The following is a 21,772-nucleotide window of genomic DNA, read 5'->3' on the forward strand; positions in this document are numbered from 1 at the left end:
ATCAGGTTGTAGTTTTGATAAGTGTATTGCATTTTTGCAATTACTATTGCAACCTGACACATCTCATCATGGGCAACTCCATAGTGTAAGTATGTCTAGCCCCTCTCAAGGAGCCTGGTTCCAGAACAGGAACCACACATCGAGGTGAGACAGACAATTTCTAGCCAGAACCTCTCAACCTGACACATTAGCTCCAGCTCGTTCCCCACCAAAGAGGTAACATTCCACGTCCCAAGAGCCAGCTTCTGCAACTGAGGATGGCACTGCCACGGCCCACCTCCCTCAGCTGCCACCCATCACACATTGCACCCTACCCCACTGGCCCCTCTCACAGGTGGTCGGCCCATGGGAGGGGGGACCCATGTCTCCTCTTCAGACTGAGCCCAGCAGGGCTCCATGGGTAAGAGCCCGGCCACCAGGCGCTCGCCATCGTACACTCCCTCCAGGCCTTGCTCCAGAGTGGGGTCCCGGTGACCTGCGTCCAGTAGAGGGAACAAAAACACAAAATTCAAGTGAATAGTGAATGTTAAATGTATGTATAGCGATTTATCTAGTGCAGAGGATGCCAAAGTGCACCACATGTTGATGGTCGTTAGCTACATTGTAGCCACAGGTGCCCAAGGGCAGATTAAAAGAAGCTACTAAACAATCGGCGCCATCGGACTTCTGACTAACAGCAAGCAAGGCAGGTTTGGTGCCTTGTTCAAGGACTCAACAACTGAGATGCATGTGGGAGTTCAAACCAGCAGGGGTGTCAAACTCCAGTCCTTGAGGGCTGGCATCCTGCAGCTTTTAGGTCTGCCTCTGCTGCACCACACCTAAATAGCATAATTAGGTCATTTGCAAGGCTCTGGAGAACAGATCTACACAAGGAAGTAATAAAGCCATTTCATTCCAGCGTTTTGTACCTGTGACACATCTAAAAACTGCAGGACACCTAAAAATTGTTTCAACATGAAAAGAGAGTAATCTAAAAGCTGCAGCAGAAAACAGCAAATAATTCAAGCTAAAACTAGAGAAAAAAGCAAATTGGAAATAATCACATGAATGAAAATAGTTTGTGGTGGATCTTGCATTTTATTTAAAGTACTAATGCATTGTTTTTCATTTGAAAATATTTTAAGGTAAAACTGGTTAATATAATTTGTACGATTTTTTAAAAACATTCAACCATTCTGTACATCATATTGTTGATTCAAAAAATTACAAAAATAATCCCCACAAACTTTCACTATTGTACAGAATGATACAAATCAATCCCTCAAGTCCAATCTTGTGAGAATGTTCTGGAAGGGAGTCCATGTCCAGTCAAACTCTGTTAATGCATGAAATTAGTCACAATGGACCACAATGTCTCTTCATCTATCAGCATCAGTACTGGCTCTCCTCAGGGCTCTGAGCTGAGCTTTTGATCTTCACGTTGCACAAACACAACATACAGTTTGACATAAACATGTTAATACAATAACATGCAGTTTTGGATACAGAATATGCCAAAAAAAAAAAACCCATCTCTGACAGAAAATGTGTCATGGATGCACATCTCCAGGTATCCAAAGGTGAAGATCCAAATGTTCACAATTAACAAATACTACAATTTTTATCTTTATGGAAATGAAACCCCTTCAGTCTTTCATTCTAGTTTTTAACAAAATCAATTCTATAGCAACCTCAACTTAGGACATGTATGGAAAATACTTCTACAGCTTTTCACCAGTGTGAATCCTCATGTGGTGAGTTAAACTAAATTTGTGACGAAAACTTTTTCCACAGTTCCCACATGAAAAAGGCTTTTCACCAGTGTGAATCCTCATGTGCTGAGTTAATGACTGTTTTTGACTAAAACTTTTTCCACAGTTCACACATGAAAACGGCTTTTCACCAGTGTGAATCATTATGTGCTGAGTTAATGCCTTTTTTCGACTAAAACTTTTTCCACAGTTCCCACATGAAAACGGCTTTTCACCAGTGTGAATCATCATGTGCCGAGTTAAAACCTGTTTTAGACTAAAACTTTTACCACAGTTCACACATGAAAACGGCTTTTCACCAGTGTGATCATCATGTGAGTTAAACTAATTTTGTGACAAAACTTTTTCCACAGTCCCACATGAAAACGGCTTTTCACCAGTGTGATTCATCATGTGGTGAGTCAAGCTAACTTTGTGACGAAAACTTTGTCCACAGTTCACCATGAAAACGGCTTTCACCAGTGTGATCTTCATGTGCTTAGTTAAATTCTGTTACAAAACTTTTCCACACTGAAAGGCTTTCCACCAGTGTGAATCTCATGTGCTAGTTAAATTCTGATTTAAAAACAGTGAATGATTTTTGTGAATCCTCATGTGCTGAGTTAAATTCTGGTTTTGATAAAACCTCTTTCCACTAGTCACACTTAATAATTTTTTTCTTTCTTGATATTGGTTCTCAGTTTCATCAGGCTTTTCTAAGATGTCTTGATTCCCATTTGGTTCTGATTCAGTTTGGTATGTTTGCTCATCAACAGGAACCACCATGCAGGAATCAGTCTCCTGTTTTAATTCAATCTGTTCTTCACCCTGACTGCAGTAAACTTCTTTCTCTTCCACTTTTATGTGCAGGTGTTCTAGATCCTCCTGTTCTTCTTTTATCTGATGATGTTCTAGATCCTCCTGTTCTTCTTTTATCTCATGATGTTGTAGATCATTCTGCTCTTCTTTTATCTGATGATCTTCTGGCTCTTCCTGTTCCTGTTTCACCTGCAGAGGTTCTAACTCCTTCTGGTTATAAATGTGACATTGCAGGAAATCTGGACAAGAAAACAGAGGAAAAGAGAAATTGTTAACTTGATTGAAGTAAATGGAAGAAATTGTTCATCGTTTAAGACAGAAATGAAACCTGCAGGACACCGGCCCTTGAGGACTGGAGTTTGACACCTGTGACCTACAGTCTTCAGACCTGGATTAGATTATTTTAAACAAATAGCAGAACATTTAAAACCATATTTGTGATTTGTGAAACTTTGATCTGATTTGTGAAACTTCAATAAAATGCGATTTTTATCCTTTTTTTTGATCCAGCTCATATTAGATCTGCTCTAATTCCAAACCTACAACAACAACACACTTCAAACTTGGACTAGATTATTCTACTCTAATAGCAGAATATTTTACTCCATGTTTGGGATTTGTGAAACATTTACAGGATTTGTAAAACTTCCCTAAAGTTTCGATTACTGTTCATACTTGTTCCATGAGGTTTTTTCAAATTCAATTCTAATTCAAAACCACTTCATTAATCCAAACAGGAAATAAAATGCTGCGACAGACTGGCGGCCTGTCCAGGGTGTACCCAGCCTCTCGTCCGGAACGCAGCTGGAGATAGGCACCAGCACCTCCCAACCCCGATAAGGAGAAGGGTGCTCAGAAGATGGATGGATGGGAAATAAAATGTTGGTGTCACTCATTAATTCTTGAAAGAGTTATTATAGATGATGATGGCTGTTGGAAGGAAAGATGTTCTGCAGGGGTCGGTAAGGTGAAATTTCACAAATCAGAAAAAGTTTTACAAATCACAAACATGGTTTTAAATATCCTGCTATTAGATCAGAATAATCTGGTCCAGCTTTGAAGAGTCTTGGTCAGGCATGTGTAGAGGGGGGCTAAGGAGGCTTGAGCACCTTTGCTCCATGACCCCAAGTGCCCTTTAGGTCTTTTTTTTTTCTTACACTTGTACTACAATTATTATTATTATTATTATTATTATTATTACTTTGCAAGAAAAACAACACAATAAGCCCTCCGGTCACATTGTTACCTCTGACCTTTTGCCCGTGACGCACGACGCACTTGCCTCTCGCGCGGTGAGATGAGGCGACTAACTGCGGAGCTCAACGTAGCGAACGTTTTTGGTGAATTAAAAAATTATTTTGGGGGAAAAAATTGGAGTCGGCTTGCTACTTGTCAGATAACGGAAAACGTTAAATGTTATATCGTTTCTCCTTCAGCACGGAGTCGCGGTTTAAGCAGAAATGAAATATAACAAGACAGGCGGAAGAAAATATGGGGCGCTGTCTAAGTCCGCCTTTCTCTGAATATCTACTGAGCAGGAGGAGGCAGCCAGGCGAGAAAAAGCTGTTCTTATCTATCGATCCAGTACTTTGATCATACAGACATTACGCTGTTGTTGTGCTATGAGCTAGCTGCTAGCTAATGACTTTGCTATGAAAGCAAGATAACTAAAAAGGTTCCCTGTATTGTTAATGATGGCGGTCATTCTTCAGTATTACTTATGCAATAGGTAATATAAAACCTATCATCTCCATAATGGATATATGTCCGATTTTCTAATTTTCTTTGGTGAATGATGTACATTGTATTTATTCTACTGTTAGGTAAATGTATCTTGAAGGAGGATAGTACCAACAAGGACATTCATTTAGAATTAAAAATAACTCATCCTGAACTAGCATGATAGATATAATGTATGTAATAATCAAACTGCTTCTGTCCAATGAAAGCATGCCATTAATGAAGGGACAAGCATAAACTTTTATTTGCACACATCAGAAATCTTTGGTTTTGATTTCAGGCTCTGCCAAGGACATCATGTGAGAACCGCAAGCAAAACTTCGAATAGCAAGCAAAGATTTAGGACATGCGCAAATAAGTTTGTTTTGCAAATAATGTTTTTAAGTCATGAGATAAAAATTTGTGATTTCAGTTTAAACAAAAAATTAAGCTAAACATTTTTTGTTGAAAAAATGTGACAATTCAAAATGTCTTGATCACAATTTTATATTATTTAATTGAGGTTAATATTTTAATTGAATAATTGTGAAACAAATTGAACTCCATAGGAGAGGTCTCATTTTCTCTGGAATTAATATTGTTATATTATGGACTGAAAAACATATTGGTTTAAACACAAGGGTAAAGAATTGGTAGTGTGGTTTACTATAGTGTTCTGATTATAATTCTTTATGTTTTGCTTGTTTCAGTTCAAAGATGACAGGTAAAGAGAAACATCAGAAACAAAAAAGAAAGGATCTGCTAGAAGCAGCGAAAGGTAATTGATAGTTGACCATCTGGGTCAGAACCAGTACCACAGGTAAGAACAAAAAAGTAAAGGTTCTGACCATCATCAACCTGCAGTTTTTGGTAGTGAACACATTTTTAATATTACAAGGCAGCTATTATGCTTTTATTATGTTAAGAGTAGTATTTTCTCATAATGACATGCATTAATTAATGCTTTTGTTTTTTTCTGCAGTTCCACGTTAAAGTTTGATGCAGCTCTGTTTTTCTGAATGGACCGTCTTCATCTCCACTGCAAGTACAGCAACCCAAGACGATGTTGTTTGATTGTATGTCTCACAATTTTGTAATTTATCATTGTTAGTTAAACTCTGAAAGCTGTGTGACTTTGATAATATTCTGTCCTAAAATGCGATTAGATGTGCCCTTTTTTTTTTGAGCACCTGCCCCTTTAGTGGTCTCTGCACGGCCCTGGTCTAGGTTCTAGGTTTTGTAGCATTCAAATTAGAATCGATTAAAGATGCGGAAGGTAGTGAAAAATTAGGTGGAATCGCCCTTTAGCAATTTCCCAAATAGGAAACCAACTTAAGCTTCGTGTAGTTAAAGGAGGAAGAGCCAGAAAAAAAGGTAAATTTCTCTCCATAAATCAGCCATTCTCATTGTGATGTCTGCGTTCATTTACCTGCTAACAAAACATTTATCGGGAAAAGAGCGTTTACTAAAATGATCCTCATGCAGAAAGGTGCAGACATTTAGACCTTAACCTGCATCCAAACGCTGCTGTTTCCTACCTATTCGGTGTAAGATGATCTGGGGAGTCCTTGAGAAACAAACCATCAGAAAAGGTTTGTTTTGGTATGTGGCCATACAAGATGGCGCCCAGCGACGTTAACGTTAACCTTTGTGCATATGAAATATTAGATGTAGCATGAATATTTTTAGTAGATTTTAAGTTAGGTAGATTTGGATAAAGATTCAAACTAAAACAACTGCTGACTTTCTGAACTTAGATAAATCACTAAAGAGGGCCTTCAGAAAGGGAGTGTTGTACCAGCGGATAGAAAGCAGATGTTGAGGGGGTCTGCCTGTTCACAAGATGAGTCAAATTCTTTGGTGTTTGTTTAGGAGTTCAGTAAAACACTAAAACCTTTAGAAAACAATTCTTCTAGAACTATGACCAAATGTATTAAGATATTTCTTTTAAGTATTAACAGCATGTTCTGAACTAGTGAGTATTTATCCATATTAATTTGCATGCAACTTAGATTACTAAAATAGAACATGATTAGGAAACTAAAAGTTTTAGAAGTAAAATATTTCAGGTATTCTAAAAGAGTTTTTTCTAAAAGAAGATAATCCTGCAACGTTTAGATCCAAACTCACAGTTATCAGCTGACACCAGATTTCTGTGTCAGTGTGTTTATAACAGGAATCAGTTTCTGAGGTCTTGCTGAAGCATAAATTTTGGTCTGGAATGTTTAAAGGAGGAGACTGGTACGGGAAGACCCTGTTTGAGAATGACCTTTGTTCTCTCCATATATTTGCTTTTGGGTTTGAACAGGTCTCAAAGAAGGTAATAAAATTAACTTTAAACAGTCCTACAAGGGGAGGACACAACTTCAAATGCATATTTTTAAATTAAGGGAATACACCTCCTTATAAAATGTCTGTTTTGCAGCAAAAAAAAAAAAATTATTTGTTTGCAGCGTGAGAGCAATTCCCAAGAATGCATTTTTGTGTCTCCTATTGTGTTTTCCTTTCCAACTTGTTGCAGGTAATTGTATGTTTTGTTATGTGTTTGGACTTCTTGATAATCTGAGTGTAATGCTGATGTAACATTCTATATGCATTGAATTCACTGAATAAATCTCTAGATATGTCTGAAGTTTGATGTTGAATGGTTGTTCTCAGTGCTTTCCACTGTGCATGCGGAGTTCCTGGATCTGGGAGACTAGAGGAAAATTAACGAGCCAAGTAAATTTTATTCCTCCAAGTTCAACAAGATGCATCAGCAACTCTCGCGATAAGCGAGTTAGAAAACGGATGGATGGAAACCAAACACACAAATAGTGTTGCACTCACGAAACAGACTCTTCTTCAGTTTCGGCAACTTTATTTGCACATGATGTGTGTATTTGTTTTGGGGCTGCCGTTACAAAGTCCCTTCTTCCAGAGCTACAACGTTTTAACTGACTACTGACACTACTTCCACTACACAACGAAACACTGACGCAGCACAAAGCTCAGATTGTGAGAAACTCCATTTTCTCTCCATAAATCAGCCATTCTCATTGTGATGTCTGCGTTCATTTACCTGCTAACAAAACATTTATCCGGGAAAAGAGCGTTTACTAAAATGATCCTCATGCAGAAAGGTGCAGACATTTAGACCTTAACCTGCATCCAAACGCTGCTGTTTCCTACCTATTCGGTGTAAGATGATCTGGGGAGTCCGGAGAAATCAAGCAGTCTGCGCTGATCATCCATCTCTTCCTCCGACTGGACGATGATTTCTTTAAACTCTGTCAATGTTTCTTCAAACTTTTTTTCACTAAAACTCTCGAACAATCAACGAAACAGACCAGGCGCCATCTTCTGTTTCTTCTTCTTCTTTTCTATTTTGGGGGATCGCAAGAAACTTTAAGGTGCATACCGCCACCTACTGTACACGAGTGTGTATCAAAGGTATTTTACATCAGTCAGATTCTATTTTTTAATTTTGTAGATAAATAAATAATGCTTTCCTTAATATGCAAATATCCATTTTATTCCAATCATTTCCCAGTATTTCTTTCAAACTCTATTCTTGATCTGACCTTCCAACTATTCTTCTCAATTTCTCACTTTCACTTTCATGTTTTACAGTTCATCAATACATGTTCTACATTTTCTTTCTCTCCACATTCTTCACACATATCATTATTTTTCTACCCTATTGATATAAAGTATCATTTAAATATGTATGCCCTACTCTTAATCTAATCATTATTATTTCTTCCTTTCTATTTCTCACTTTAATATTTCTACTAAATATTGACTTCTTTATTTTATATAATTTCCTTCCTTTTTTATCTTCATTCCACCTTTTTTTTAACCATATATCAATGTCTTTATTCTTAATAATTGATTTTCCTTCCCCTTTCCAAATAGGTATTTTAATTCTTATTGCCTGATCTAAAGCCCTTTTTGCTAATTTATCTGCCTTTTCATTGCCTTTTACACCTTCATGTGCTGACACCCAACAGAACCAAATATCAATGCCACCTCTATATAATCTAAATAAGCTATGTTGAATTTCAAGTACTAGATCTTTCCTTTATTTCTTTCTCCCTGAATATTTTCTATTACTGCTTTGGAATCTGTGCAAATGTAAAAGTTCACTTATGAAGGTATTTAGGGCTTAACCTTGGTACTCTACATGCTGAATGCCACACTGCCAAACAGGACCAGTTTAATAAAAAACAAAAAAAGAAAAAAAAATCAAGTGGTAAATGTATGTATAGTGATTTATCTAGAGCAGAGGATGCCAAAGTGCTTTACATGTTAAAGCTACATTGTAGCCACAGCTACTCGAGGGAAGATTGAGAGAAGCTGCTGCACAATCGCTGCCATCTGACTTCTGACTAACAGCAGGTAAGGCAGGTTTGGTGCCTTGCTCAAGGACTCAACAACTGAGATGGATGTGGGGACTTTGAACTGGCAATCCATCAGTTACAGGAACCACAGTGGCTACACCCAGTACAGTTGTAATGCTGCAGTGGAAAGAAAAATCTAATCTGTGTGGAACAGATCAGGCTTGAGACTCTGGAAAATCGCAAAATTCTTTATTTCTGTCGTTTGCAAACGGAGAACACACAGCAACCACAGCACAGCATCTGAACCTGCAATGAGTTCTGACTTGGAGCTGCAAGCTCTTACAATATATAGGACTCTCTACACAATGTGGTCACTCCCTGGCCCAGATCCAGTTGACCAGGTTTTATACACAGTGGCGTAGCCACAGGGTGGACAGGATGACACCTCTTCCTTACTGAAGGTCGGTTAATTATTTAGATGATAAACATCCTCTTGTTCAAAATATGGGAGTTTCCAAAATCAAGATGATAATGGAACAATTTTGCACACCAAAAACATTGTCAGACCTTGTACGTACTCTCAGTTTTTCTAACATTCAATGGAGAAATTTGTTAGACCTCAGGTCTTATTCCATCTTACTGTTTTTACCTAAACGATCTGTTATCTGTTAAACTCTGGCGCCTTGCTTTGGTACTTGTGGTGAGACATTTATCCACTCATCAGTCTGTTACAACTGCTGCAGAGAGGTCAAAACGAAACCTATCTCACTAGTTCTTGGCTTACATATTTTATCATACTGAACAATATTAATGTTAAATGAGTAAAATAATTTAATAAAATTGTTAAAAGAAATAATGAAACAATTTTCACTCACACCACCATTTTCTGTGTTCATGGAGAAGGCAAAACGTACCCTAAAGGAAAACTCAAAACTTTTAATCTTAAATTAAATGTTACACTTTTACTTATTTCTAAAATACATAAATGAATACCAATAAAATAGTTTCAACATAAAAAGAAAGTAATCCAACAGCTGCAGCAGAAAAGAGCAAATAATAGAAATTTATCACATGTACAATGAGCAATCGATGCATGAAAATTAGTTTGTAATGAATCTTGAATTTTATGTAAAATGCAAATGCATTTTTTATCTAATAGATTTTAATTAGGTAAAGTAAAACTGATTAATATAATTGGAACGAAATTAAATCAGTTTCAATCTCATTTTACGATACACACAAAACTATCACGAATACTTCTTTGCAGATTTTTTGAAAACACTCAACCATTACATACATTCTATTGTCGATTTTATTAATTAAAAAAATAGAAGCCCACAAACTCTATTGCACAGAATAATACAAATCAATCCCTCAAGTCCAATCTTGTGAGAATGTTCTGGAAGGGAGTCCATGTCCAGTCAAACTCTGTTAATGCATGAAATTAGTCACAATGGTCCACAATGTCTCTTCATCTATCAGCATCAGTACTGGCTCTCCTCAGGGCTCTGAGCTGAGCCCTCTGCTCTTCACATTGCACAAACACAACATACAGTCTGATATAAACATGTTAATACAATAACAAAGTTATCATTATTGTTTTTTGATGGTTGCACAACGTCCATATGATCACATTTAAATACTAAAATTTTCAGCTTTATAGACATGAAACCCCTCCAGTCTTTCATTCTAGTTTTTAACAAAATCAATTCTAAGTGAACCTCAACATAGAACAAGTATGTAAAATACTTCTACAGCTTTTCACCAGTGTGAATCCTCATGTGTTGAGTTAAAAGCTGTTTATAACTAAAACTTTTTCCACAGGTCACACATAAAAATTTTCTTCTTTCCTGATTTTTGTTCTCAGTTTCATCAGGCTTTTCTAACATGTCTTGGTTTCTGTTTGGTTCTGATTCAGTTTGGTATGTTTGCTCATCAACAGGAACCACCATGCAGGTATCAGTCTCCTGTTTTAATTCAATCAGCTCTTCACCCTGACTGCAGTAAACTTCTTTCTCTTCCTCTTTTATCTGCAGGTGTTCTAGATCCTTTGGTTCTCCTTTTATCTGATGATTTTCTGGCTCTTCCTGTTCTTGTTTCACCTGCAGAGGTTCTAACTCCTCTTGGTCCAGAGTGGATCTCCTCTCCTGGTTATAAACGTTACACTTCAGGGAATCTGGACAAGCAAACAGAGAAAAGTGTAATTGTTAACTTTACTGAAGTAAATAGGAGAAATTGTTCACAGTTTAAGACAGAAATGAAAAAAATAACATTTGAAAATTCAACAGCGTAGACAGAGATACACATCAGTCGACAAACCAGCTGACATTTGGAGAATTTTCAAATGAATAATTTTATTTATTACAAATTAAACATTATAGGGATTATTCTTAATATTTAATAGTAAACTGTATTATTTCAATATATTATTTTTTTTATTACTTTGAATAATAGTTAAATGTAATTTTCGTGCACTTTAAATCTTTGGGGTTGAGTTATAAACATGAGTTTTTTGTAGGTTAATAGTTGTTTAGTTTTGTTCCTTTATTACTTGCTTTTCTAAGTTAGACAGGAAGAACTGTGGGTCCATTTGCTGAAAGTATAGAGGCTTGGAAGTGACGTCACTGCGTGTGACGTTTTCTTCTGACTTAATTATAAGTCAATTAAGTTCAAACTCCTGCTGTCTGGATGTCCTACCCACACATTTCTTTAAGAAAGTCCTGCCTGTTATTGCTACTGATCTGATCCAAATCATAAACTCATCACTCAAATCAGGCGTTTTCTCCCAGGCTTTGAAAACAGCAGAACCACTGCTAAAAAAGAACAATCTGGACAAATCACTATTGCAGAATTACAGGCCGACCTCTGACCTCCCATTCATCAGCAAAGTTATTGAAAAAAATGTGTGTAAACAATTAAATATACTGCTCAAAAAATAAAGGGAACACTCAAACAACATAATATAACTCCCAAGTAAATCAAACTTCTGTGAAATCAAACTGTCCAATTAGAAAGCAACACTGATTGACAATCAATATCACCTACTGTTGTGCAAATGGAATAGAAAACTGGTGGAAATTATTTTTATATTTATTTCATTGATTCAGATCTAGGATGTGTTATTTGAGTTTTTCCTTTATTTTTTTGAGCAGTGTATTTTCCTCATGATGACCAACTGCTTTGACTCTTTCCAGTCTGGTTTTTGTGCTCACTGCAGCACTGAGACTGTCCTCGTAAAGTATTCAATGATATCCGTATAAATACGGACTGTGGGAGAACCACAGTGCTGGTTCTATTGGACCTCAGTGCAGCTTTTGACACTGTCGACCATGACATATTACTGAATCGACTGGAGAGTTGGGTCGGACTCTCCGGTTCGGTGCTCGACTGGTTTGAATCTTACATAAAGAACACGGATTTTGTTGTTTCAATTGAAAACTTCTCATCAAAGAGGTCAAAGGTTACATGTGGGGTACCCCAAGGTTCAATCCTAGGACCCCTCTTATTCAATATTTATATCCTCCCACTAGCTCAGGTTATAACAGGAAATAATATTAGCTACCATAACTATGCGGATGACACTCAGCTCTACATTATGATGTCACCAGGTGACCTTTGACCCCATCCAATCACTGAATAAATGCTTAGAACAGATAAATGTATGGATGTGCCTAAACTTTCTCCAGCTGAACAAAAACAAAACTGAAGTCATTATTTTTGGACCTACAGCGGAACGATCTAGAGTCAATGCACAGCTTCAGTTATTACAACTAAAAACTAGCGATCAGGCCCGAAACCTCAGAGTTGTTTCAGGCCTGATCGAAACTACTCGGACTTGAACCTTGCGAGCCACATAAAGACAATTACAAAGTCGGCCTTCTATCACCCGAAGAACATCTCCAGGATTAGAGGACTAATGTCTCAGCCAGTCTAGAGAAACTCATCCATGCATTTATGTTTAGTCACATTGATTATTGTAACAGCGTCTTCACAGGCTTGTCCCACAAATCAATCAAACAGCTGCAACTGATCCAGAATGCTGCTGCTCGCGTTCTCACTAGAACCAGGAAGATAGATCACATAACACCAGTTTAAAAGTCCCTCCACTGACTCCCTGTAGCTCAAAGAATAGATTTTAAAATACTGTTGTTAGTTTACAAATCACTGAACGGTTTAGCACCACAATACATCAAAGATCTGCTGTTGTTGTATCAACCTTCCAGACCTCTCAGGTTTTCTGGTTCTGGTCTGCTCTGCATCCCCAGAACCATAACCAAGAGAAGAGAAGCAGCTTTCAGCATCTATGCACCAAAAATTTGGAACAAACTTCCAGAAAACTGTAAAACAGCGGAAACCCTGACTTCCTTGAAATTTCAACTAAAAACACACCTGTTTAGAATTGGATTTGAAATGTAATATGTAACAATGTTCCCTCTAAGCTGCGCGCCTGCGCAATCGCGCACTGCTCACATATTCTCAGCGCACAAGAAAATCTATGTAGCGCATAAAATAAAGTCCAACGTAAAGTGGACATTGAGCTCAGACATCAGTTTTGACTATGGACCAATAATTTTTTTTTCCGTACTACTTTGCGATCGAACTCAGTGAGTGACAGGAATCCAGCCAATGATACGATACGGTTCACTTTCGCTACGCAGCCAATCAGCGCATGCTGATTGGCTGTGTGTACGTGGGTTACGTGCCTTGGTCATATGCGCCGTGCAGTTGAGAATAGAGCGGTAGACTTAAGAAACGTGAAATCCATCACCTTATCATGTCTACGTGGGACATCCACTCACCAAGCCAAAGTAAAAAAAGAAAGAAATGCACTTCTTCTAAGATCAAATGGAATCAAATCAAATGAAAGGAATGTTCTGCTTTTGATATTGAAATGTTGAGTTCAGATTTTTGACTATGGATAAGCAACATTCGTACACTGGCAAAGAAGTATGAGGCCATTCTCCTCCACCCACAGATTATGGAGGCCATTAACAGTCAATATGCTGAATTCAAGTAGATAAAGCAAGAAGCAGACTGACCATCAACCTGGGCTAAATGAACAACCACTGGAGAAGTGAGAAGAAGTGAGAAGCGAGAAGGGCAGACGTGAAAAAACTGTAACTCTTACTTACAGCATGCATCTCATGGACAGCAATGTTTTCTTTTTTTATTTTAATTGAGCAAATCACTTAAATTAAAAGCAAACGAATGAAAATTGCTGATGTAATTTGATTTTTTAAAATAAGCCATGCAACTTTCTATGATCCCAGATTTATGATACTTGTGCGTGGCCACGCCGTGTACACTGATGATGCTCACAGTGGTCATCAGTGTGCCCAGGAAGCTTGTGTGTACGCCAAGACACATGAACAATTAGAGGGAACATTGTATGTAACAATGATGTTTGTTTATTATATGTTGCATGACTTTGTGTTCTTGTGTTTATGATGTAAAGCACTTTGAAATACCTTGCTGCTGAAACGTGCTATACAAATAAAATTTGATTTGATTTAGACCTTAACCTGCATCCAAACGCTGCTGTTTCCGGGAGAAATCAAGCAGTCTGCGCTGATCATCCATCTCTTCCTCCGACTGGACGATGATTTCTTTAAACTCTGTCAATGTTTCTGCAGTTCACTGCTCGCTGATTCACTGGTTTAAGCTGGACTGAAGATATTATTAGAGAAACACTCAAACATTCAACAAAACAGACCTGGCGCCATTATGTTCTGCTTCTTCTTCTTTGGAGTTTTATGACTGTCGTTCATTCATGTCATCGCATTACCGCCACCTTGTGGATCCTACGATCATCACACATCTACAGATTTCTCATAAAGTGCCAGTTCTCTTTGCAGAACCTAAAATCTTTTTCTAGTAATAGAAAAAGCTGCAGCAGAAAAGAGAAAAATACAACTAAGACAAAAGAAACACTAAATAATTGAAGACAATAATAATCAACTGTACTTTATAAAATCAAGAAAAATAAATGTATGATTTTACAAAGTTTTAAAATGTGTTTTTCATTGTACATCAGTGAAAATGTAAAGTCAGTGCATAACAGCACATTGTATTTTTGATAATAAGTGTATTAAGGTAAACAACATCCATCCCTCACACTTTCTCTATACAGAATAGAATAATACAAATCAATCCCTCAAGTCCAATCTTGTGAGAATGTTCTGGAAGGGAGTCCATGTCCAGTCAAACTCTGTTAATGCATGAAATTAGTCACAATGGACCACAATGTCTCTTCATCTATCAGCATCAGTACTGGCTCTCCTCAGGGCTCTGAGCTGAGCCCTCTGCTCTTCACATTGTACAAACACAACATACAGTCTGATATAAACAACATGTTAATACAATAACATAAAGTTGATCATTATTGCTTTTGGATGGTTGCACAACGTCCATATGATCACATTTAACAAATACAACAATTTTCAACTTTATAGACATGAGAACCCTCCAGCCTTTAATTCTAGTAGTTAACTAAATTAATCCTATAGTGAACCTCAACATAGAACAAGTATGGAAAATACTTCTACAGCTTTTCACCAGTGTGAATCCTCACGTGCAGAGTTAAACAAAGTTTATGTCTAAAACTTTTTCCACAGGTCACACATGAAAACGGCTTTTCACCAGTGTGAATCATCATGTGCTGAGTTAAATGCTGTTTTTGACCAAAACTTTTTCCACAGTTCACACATGAAAATGGCTTTTCACCCGTGTGAATCATCATGTGCCGAGTTAAACAAAGTTTATGTCTAAAACTTTTTCCACAGGTCACACATGAAAAAGACTTTTCACCAGTGTGAATCATCATGTGCTCAGTTAAATGCTGTTTTTTTCCACATACATGAAAAAAAACGGCTTTTCACCCGTGTGAATCATCATGTGCCGAGTTAAATCCTGTTTTTGACTAAAACTTTTTCCACAGTTCACACATGAAAACGGCTTTTCATCAGTGTGAATCCTCATGTGCCGAGTTAAAGAAAGTTTATGTCTAAAACTTTTTCCACAGTTCACACATGAAAACGGCTTTTCACCAGTGTGAATCCTCATGTGCCGAGTTAAACAAAGTTTATGTCTAAAACTTTTTCCACAGTTCACACATGAAAACAGCTTTTCACCAGTGTGAATGATCATGTGCTGAGTTAAATAATGTTTTTGACTAAAACATTTTCCACAGTTCACACATGAAAAAGGCTTTTCACCAGTGTGAATCATCATGTGCTGAGTTAATGCCCGTTTTTGACTAAGACATATTCCACAGTTCACACATGAAAACAGCTTTTCACCAGTGTGAATCATCATGTGCTGAGTTAAATGCTGTTTTTGACGAAAACTTTTTTCACAGTTCACACATGAAAACGGCTTTTCACCAGTGTGAATCATCATGTGCTTAGTTAAATGCTGTTTTCGACCGAAACTTTTTCCACAGGTCACACAAAAAAAATTTCTTCTTTCCTGATTTTTGTTGTCAGTTTCATCAGGCTTTTTTAAGATGTCTTGGTTCCTGTTTGGTTCTGATTCAGTTTGGTATGTTTGCTTATCAACAGGAACACCATGCAGGTATCAGTCTCCTGTTTTAATTCAATCAGCTCTTCACCCTGACTGCAGTAAACTTCTTTCTCTTCCACTTTTATCTGCAGGTGTTCTAGATCCTTCTGTTCTTCTTTATCTGATGATCTTCTGGCTCTTCCTGTTCTTGTTTCACCTGCAGAGGTTCAAACTCATCCTGGTCCAGAGTGAATCTCCTCTCCTGTTTATAAACGTTACACTTCAGGGAATCTGGACAAGCAAACAGAGAAAAGAGTAATTGTTAACAGTACTGAAGTAAATAGGAGAAATTGTTCACAGTTTAAGACAGAAATGAACAAAATAACATTTGAAAATTCAACAGCGTAGACAGAGATACACATCAGTCAACAAATCAAGCTGACATTTGGAGAATTCTAAAATGAACTGATTAAAACAATTCATTTTATTACAAAATTAAATGTTGTAGGGCTTATTGTTAGTATTTAATAGTAAACTGTATTATTTCAATATGTTATTTTTTTATTACTTTGAATAATAGTTAAATGTAATTTTCGTGCACTTTAATTCTTTGGGGTTGAGTTATAAACATGAGTTTATTTGTAGGTTAATAGTTGTTTAGTTTTTGTTCCTTTATTATTTGCTTTTCTAAGTTAGACAGGAAGAACTGTGGGTCCATTTGCTGAAAGTCCAGAGGCTTGGAAGTGACGTCACTGCGTGTGACGTTTACGTCGCTGGGCGCCATTTTGTATGGCAACATACCAAAACAAACATTTTCTGATGGTTTTATCGCGTTTCCGCTGTATCCTCCTCTTCCATAATGCTGAAAAGCAGTTTGAAACAAAGTGGGCTATATTGTGAAAAGCTTCTCCCAGAAGCCCCAAAAAACGCTACATGTAAAAAATATCTAAAATTAGACAAATCGACCCGTTAGAAATAAAGAGTTGGAGCAGAGACCCTGATCATCCTCTAATAACAAGATATAAAAACTTTGAATTACTTTGGATTTACACATGTACAATGAAAGAAAATCCAGTTTTAAAAGTGCAACTAAAGTATGAAATATGAACAATATAAACCTAAATATGCAACTGCTGGAGATGCATCAGCAACTCTCGCGATAAGCGAGTTAGAAAACGGATGGATGGAAACCAAACACACAAATAGTGTTGCACTCACGAAACAGACTCTTCTTCAGTTTCGGAAACTTTATTTGCACATGATGTGTGTATTTGTTTTGGGGCTGCCGTTACAAAGTCCCTTCTTCCAGAGCTACAACGTTTTAACTGACTACTGACACTACTTCCACTACACAACGAAACACTGACGCAGCACAAAGCTCAGATTGTGAGAAACTCCATTTTCTCTCCATAAATCAGCCATTCTCATTGTGATGTCTGCGTTCATTTACCTGCTAACAAAACATTTATCCGGGAAAAGAGCGTTTACTAAAATGATCCTCATGCAGAAAGGTGCAGACATTTAGACCTTAACCTGCATCCAAACGCTGCTGTTTCCTACCTATTCGGTGTAAGATGATCTGGGGAGTCCGGGAGAAATCAAGCAGTCTGCGCTGATCATCCATCTCTTCCTCCGACTGGACGATGATTTCTTTAAACTCTGTCAATGTTTCTTCAAACTTTTTCACTAAAACTCAAACATTCGACGAAACAGACCAGGCGCCATCTTCTGTTTCTTCTACTCGTCTGCTGCTTTCTTCTTTTGAACTTTTTAATGTTTACTTGTATTTATATTCCGCCACCTTCTGGATAGTATGAGCATGACATCTAATGATTTCTAATAAAGTAATAGTTATCTTTGAAAACACTAAAATCTTCTCTTCCACTTGATTTAAATGAGACAAATACAATATTAGTATTCTGGTTCTCCGTAAATACATAGGCAATATTGTTCTCTAACTAATTTTTCACATTCTGCAACATGTTTGATATGTTATGCCAAAAACATTTCCTACAATACTGTAAAAATGAGAAATTTTAAATAGACAAAATAATTAAGGCCCCACGCCCAGATATGCTTTTGCTCCTTATACTCACATTTATACATTTATTCTGACATCTGACATCATTTGATGCATTATTCCTCTGTCTCTGCGACTGCTTTGTGTTCCCTGAAAATTGTACCATAAACCTGAGATTGGAACAATTCTAACTGTATGTCAACATTAACTTTTTATAGCCTCATTTATATTTGTTTAATAGCAGATCATTTGGATCCAGGAATGTTAGCTATGTTCTGAAGATCCAGCTGTCTTGTGAAATATTGCTGCTGGTTTGGGGGAGTATCTGGGTTTTGGGAATCTGTGGCCCTTATCTGGGGAAGGACATTGGGACTCTGCGAATGACTTCTCCCAGCAGCATATAGTGTGTTTGGAGGAGAATGCAGTTGCTCCAATCTCCTTTATGTTATTACAACTGAAACAAGGGAAAAAGTCATTTATTGAAATCAATCACAGACATTCTTAAAGTACAAATTAATTTTATTTAATTTGAAGATTTTAAATAGGTACAGCATGACTGGGTAATATAACTTGAACTGACAGCATCAGTTTCAATCTCATCTTGCATTAAAGACAAACCCATCACAATATATTTCTGTATAGATTCATTAAAAACAATCACCCATTCCAGTTCGTTTCGTTTTTGATTAAATAACAATAAGTAAACCCCATGAAATCTCTCTTTTTTCCAGAATAATAAAAATCAATCCTGGTAGTCCAACCTCGTTACGATGTTCCAGCAGGGAATCCATGTCCGGTCAGACTCTGTTAATGTTACATTACAAAACTGAACAATTTTTCATCAGAATAACAATTCATAGATCCATGTTTCAGGTTTGGGATCACCATAGATTCTCAGTTTTTAAGAATTTTGTGCTACAAAATATGCCAGCAAAAAAAATTAAATAAATTACCCAAGGAAAAAAAATTCAGGGTTGCTCACCATTAAGTTGGTGACAAATCATACAAGGAAAATACTTCTACAACTTTTCACCTAAGTGAATCCTCATGTGCTGAGTTAAATCGTATTTTTGACGATAACTTTTTCCACAGTTCACACATGAAAACGGCTTTTCACCAGTGTGAATCCTCATGTGAGGCTCAAAAGCAGATTTGAAAGTGAAACGTTTTCCACAGATGACACATGAGAAAGGTTTTTTTCTTTCCTGATTTTGGTTCTCAGCTTCAGCCTCTTCCTGGATGATGTCTTTGTTCCTGTTTGGTTCTGATTCAGTTTGATATGTTTGTTCATAAAAAGGAAAAACAGACAGGTAGTCTCTTGTTTTAGCTCAGACAGCTTATCACTCTGACTGTAGTAACCTTTGTTGTCATCCCACTTTTATCTGCTGATGTTCTAGATCCTCCTGCTCTCTTTTATCTGGAGGTGTTCAAGATCCTCCTGCTCCTCTTTTATCTGCTGACTTTCGGGCAATTCCTAGTCTTGTTTCACCTGCAAAGGTTCAAACTCATCCTTGTCCAGAGTGAAGCTCCTCTCCTTGTTACATATCTCCTCATAAACGTTATGTTTGTAGGCCTCTAGACAAGAAACACAGAAAAACAAAGAATTGTTATCTTTATTGAAGTAAATGAGAGAAGAATTTCATTGTTTAGTAGAGAAATCACAAATAAACAATTGCTCCCCAATTGCAGTATTCTGACTGATTTCTGATTACAGATTTTTAAAACGTCTGACCCGCCGATTCCTATTTTGACCAATACACTTTTTTTTTTATCTGAAATGTTACTAAATATTGCAAGAAAGAAACTCAATTGGAAGGAAAGATCTTCTGCAGCGCTCTGTTAAGTGAAGTGAAATTTCACAAATCAGACAAGGTTTCAGAATAATTTAGTTTAGGTTTGAAGAGTAAATGTGTTGAGATTTGGAATTAAAGAAGTTCTAGTATAACAGGGGTACAAAAACAAAGTCTTGAAGTTTCACAAATCACATAATGTTTTAAATATTCTGGCTTTTAGTTCAAAATAATCTAGTCTACATTTGAAGAGTCTAGGTGTTTAGTTTTGGAACTAGAGATGGCTGATTAAAACTGCTCTACCTGCTCAGAGACCTTCATCTATAACCTGGATCTATTGGCAGCGCTTTCTTTCACCTTTTTGGAAGAGGAGGACGCAATCTTAATAAACATTGCACAAACACAAGATACAGTTTGACATAAACAGCATGTTAATACAATAACATAAAGTTTATCATTATTGTTTATTGATGGTTGCACAACGTCCATATGATCACATTTAACAAATACAACAATTTTCAGCTTTACAGACATGAAACCCCTCCAGCCTTTAATTCTAGTTTTTAACTAAATCAATTCTAAAGTGAACCTCAACATAGAACAAGTATGTAAAATACTTCTACAGCTGTTCACCAGTGTGAATCATCATGTGCCGAGTTAAACAAAGTTTATGTCTAAAACTTTTTCCACAGTTCCCACATGAAAACGGCTTTTCACCAGTGTGAATCATCATGTGCCGAGTTAAAAGACTTTAAAACTTTTTCCACAGGTCACACATAAAAATTTTCTTCTTTCCTGATTTTTGTTCTCAGTTTCATCAGGCTTTTCTAACATGTCTTGGTTCCTGTTTGGTTCTGATTCAGTTTGGTATGTTTGCTCATCAACAGGAACCACCATGCAGGTATCAGTCTCCTGTTTTAATTAAATCAGCTCTTCACCAAGACTACAGTAAACTTATTTCTCTTCCACTTTTATCTGCAGGTGTTCTAGATCCTCCTGTTCTTCTTTTATCTGATGATCTTCTGGCTCTTCCTGTTCTTGTTTCACCTGCAGAGGTTCTAACTCCTCTTGGTCCAGAGTGGATCTCCTCTCCTGTTTATAAACGTTACACTTCAGGGAATCTGGATAAGCAAACAGAGAAAAGAGAAATTGTTAACTTTACTGAAGTAAATAGGAGAAATTGTTCACAGTTTAAGACAGAAATGAACAAAATAACATTTGAAAATTCAACAGCGTAGACAGAGATATACATCAGTCGACAAATCCAGTCGACATTTTGGAGAATTCTCAAATGAACTGATAAAAAAAAATCATTTTATTTATTACAAAATTAAACATTATAGGGATTATTCTTAATATTTAATAGTAAACTGTATTATTTCAATATATTATTTTTTATTACTTGGAATAATAGTAAAATGTAATTTTCGTGCACTTTAAATCTTTGGGGTTGAGTTATAAACATGAGTTTATTTATAGGTTAATAGTTGTTTAGTTTTGTTCCTTTATTATTTGCTTTTCTAAGTTAGACAGGAAGAACTGTGGGTCCATTTGCTGAAAGTATAGAGGCTTGGAAGTGACGTCACTGAGTGTGACGTTTACGTCGCTGGGCGCCATCTTGTCTTACCACAAACCAAAACAAACCTTTTCTGATGGTTTTATCACGTTTCCGCTGTATCTTCCTCTTCCATAATGCTGAGAAGCAGTTTGAAACAAAGTGGGCTATATTGTGAAAAGCTTCTCCCAGAAGCCCCAAAAAAACGCTACATGGAAAAAATATCTAAAATTAGACAAATCGTCCCGTTAGAAATACAGAGTTGGAGCAGAGACCCTGATCATCCTCTAATAACAAGATTAATGAATGAATTAATT

At 36.8% G+C, this 21,772-nt stretch overlaps 2 protein-coding genes across 2 annotated transcripts; both read right to left on the minus strand.

The window, feature by feature from the left end:
• Positions 1–296: 296 nt before the first annotated feature.
• Positions 297–17,804, minus strand: LOC129357662 (zinc finger protein 853-like). Its single transcript, XM_055026751.1, has 4 exons — positions 17,651–17,804; positions 2,320–2,788; positions 1,379–1,413; positions 297–475 (listed from the first exon to the last, which is right to left on the minus strand). The coding sequence occupies exons 1-4, from the start codon at positions 17,712–17,714 to the stop codon at positions 297–299; spliced, it is 747 nt and encodes a 248-aa protein (XP_054882726.1). The 5' UTR covers positions 17,715–17,804.
• On the minus strand, positions 14,434–16,100 carry LOC129357655 (gastrula zinc finger protein XlCGF8.2DB-like). Its single transcript, XM_055026746.1, has 2 exons — positions 15,511–16,100; positions 14,434–15,460 (listed from the first exon to the last, which is right to left on the minus strand). The coding sequence occupies exons 1-2, from the start codon at positions 15,986–15,988 to the stop codon at positions 15,132–15,134; spliced, it is 807 nt and encodes a 268-aa protein (XP_054882721.1). The 5' UTR covers positions 15,989–16,100; the 3' UTR covers positions 14,434–15,131.
• Positions 17,805–21,772: the final 3,968 nt, after the last annotated feature.

Source organism: Poeciliopsis prolifica, unplaced genomic scaffold (assembly GCF_027474105.1).
Source record: "Poeciliopsis prolifica strain line A6 unplaced genomic scaffold, Auburn_PproV2 SCAFFOLD277, whole genome shotgun sequence".
In the NCBI taxonomy this organism is placed as follows: domain Eukaryota; kingdom Metazoa; phylum Chordata; class Actinopteri; order Cyprinodontiformes; family Poeciliidae; genus Poeciliopsis; species Poeciliopsis prolifica.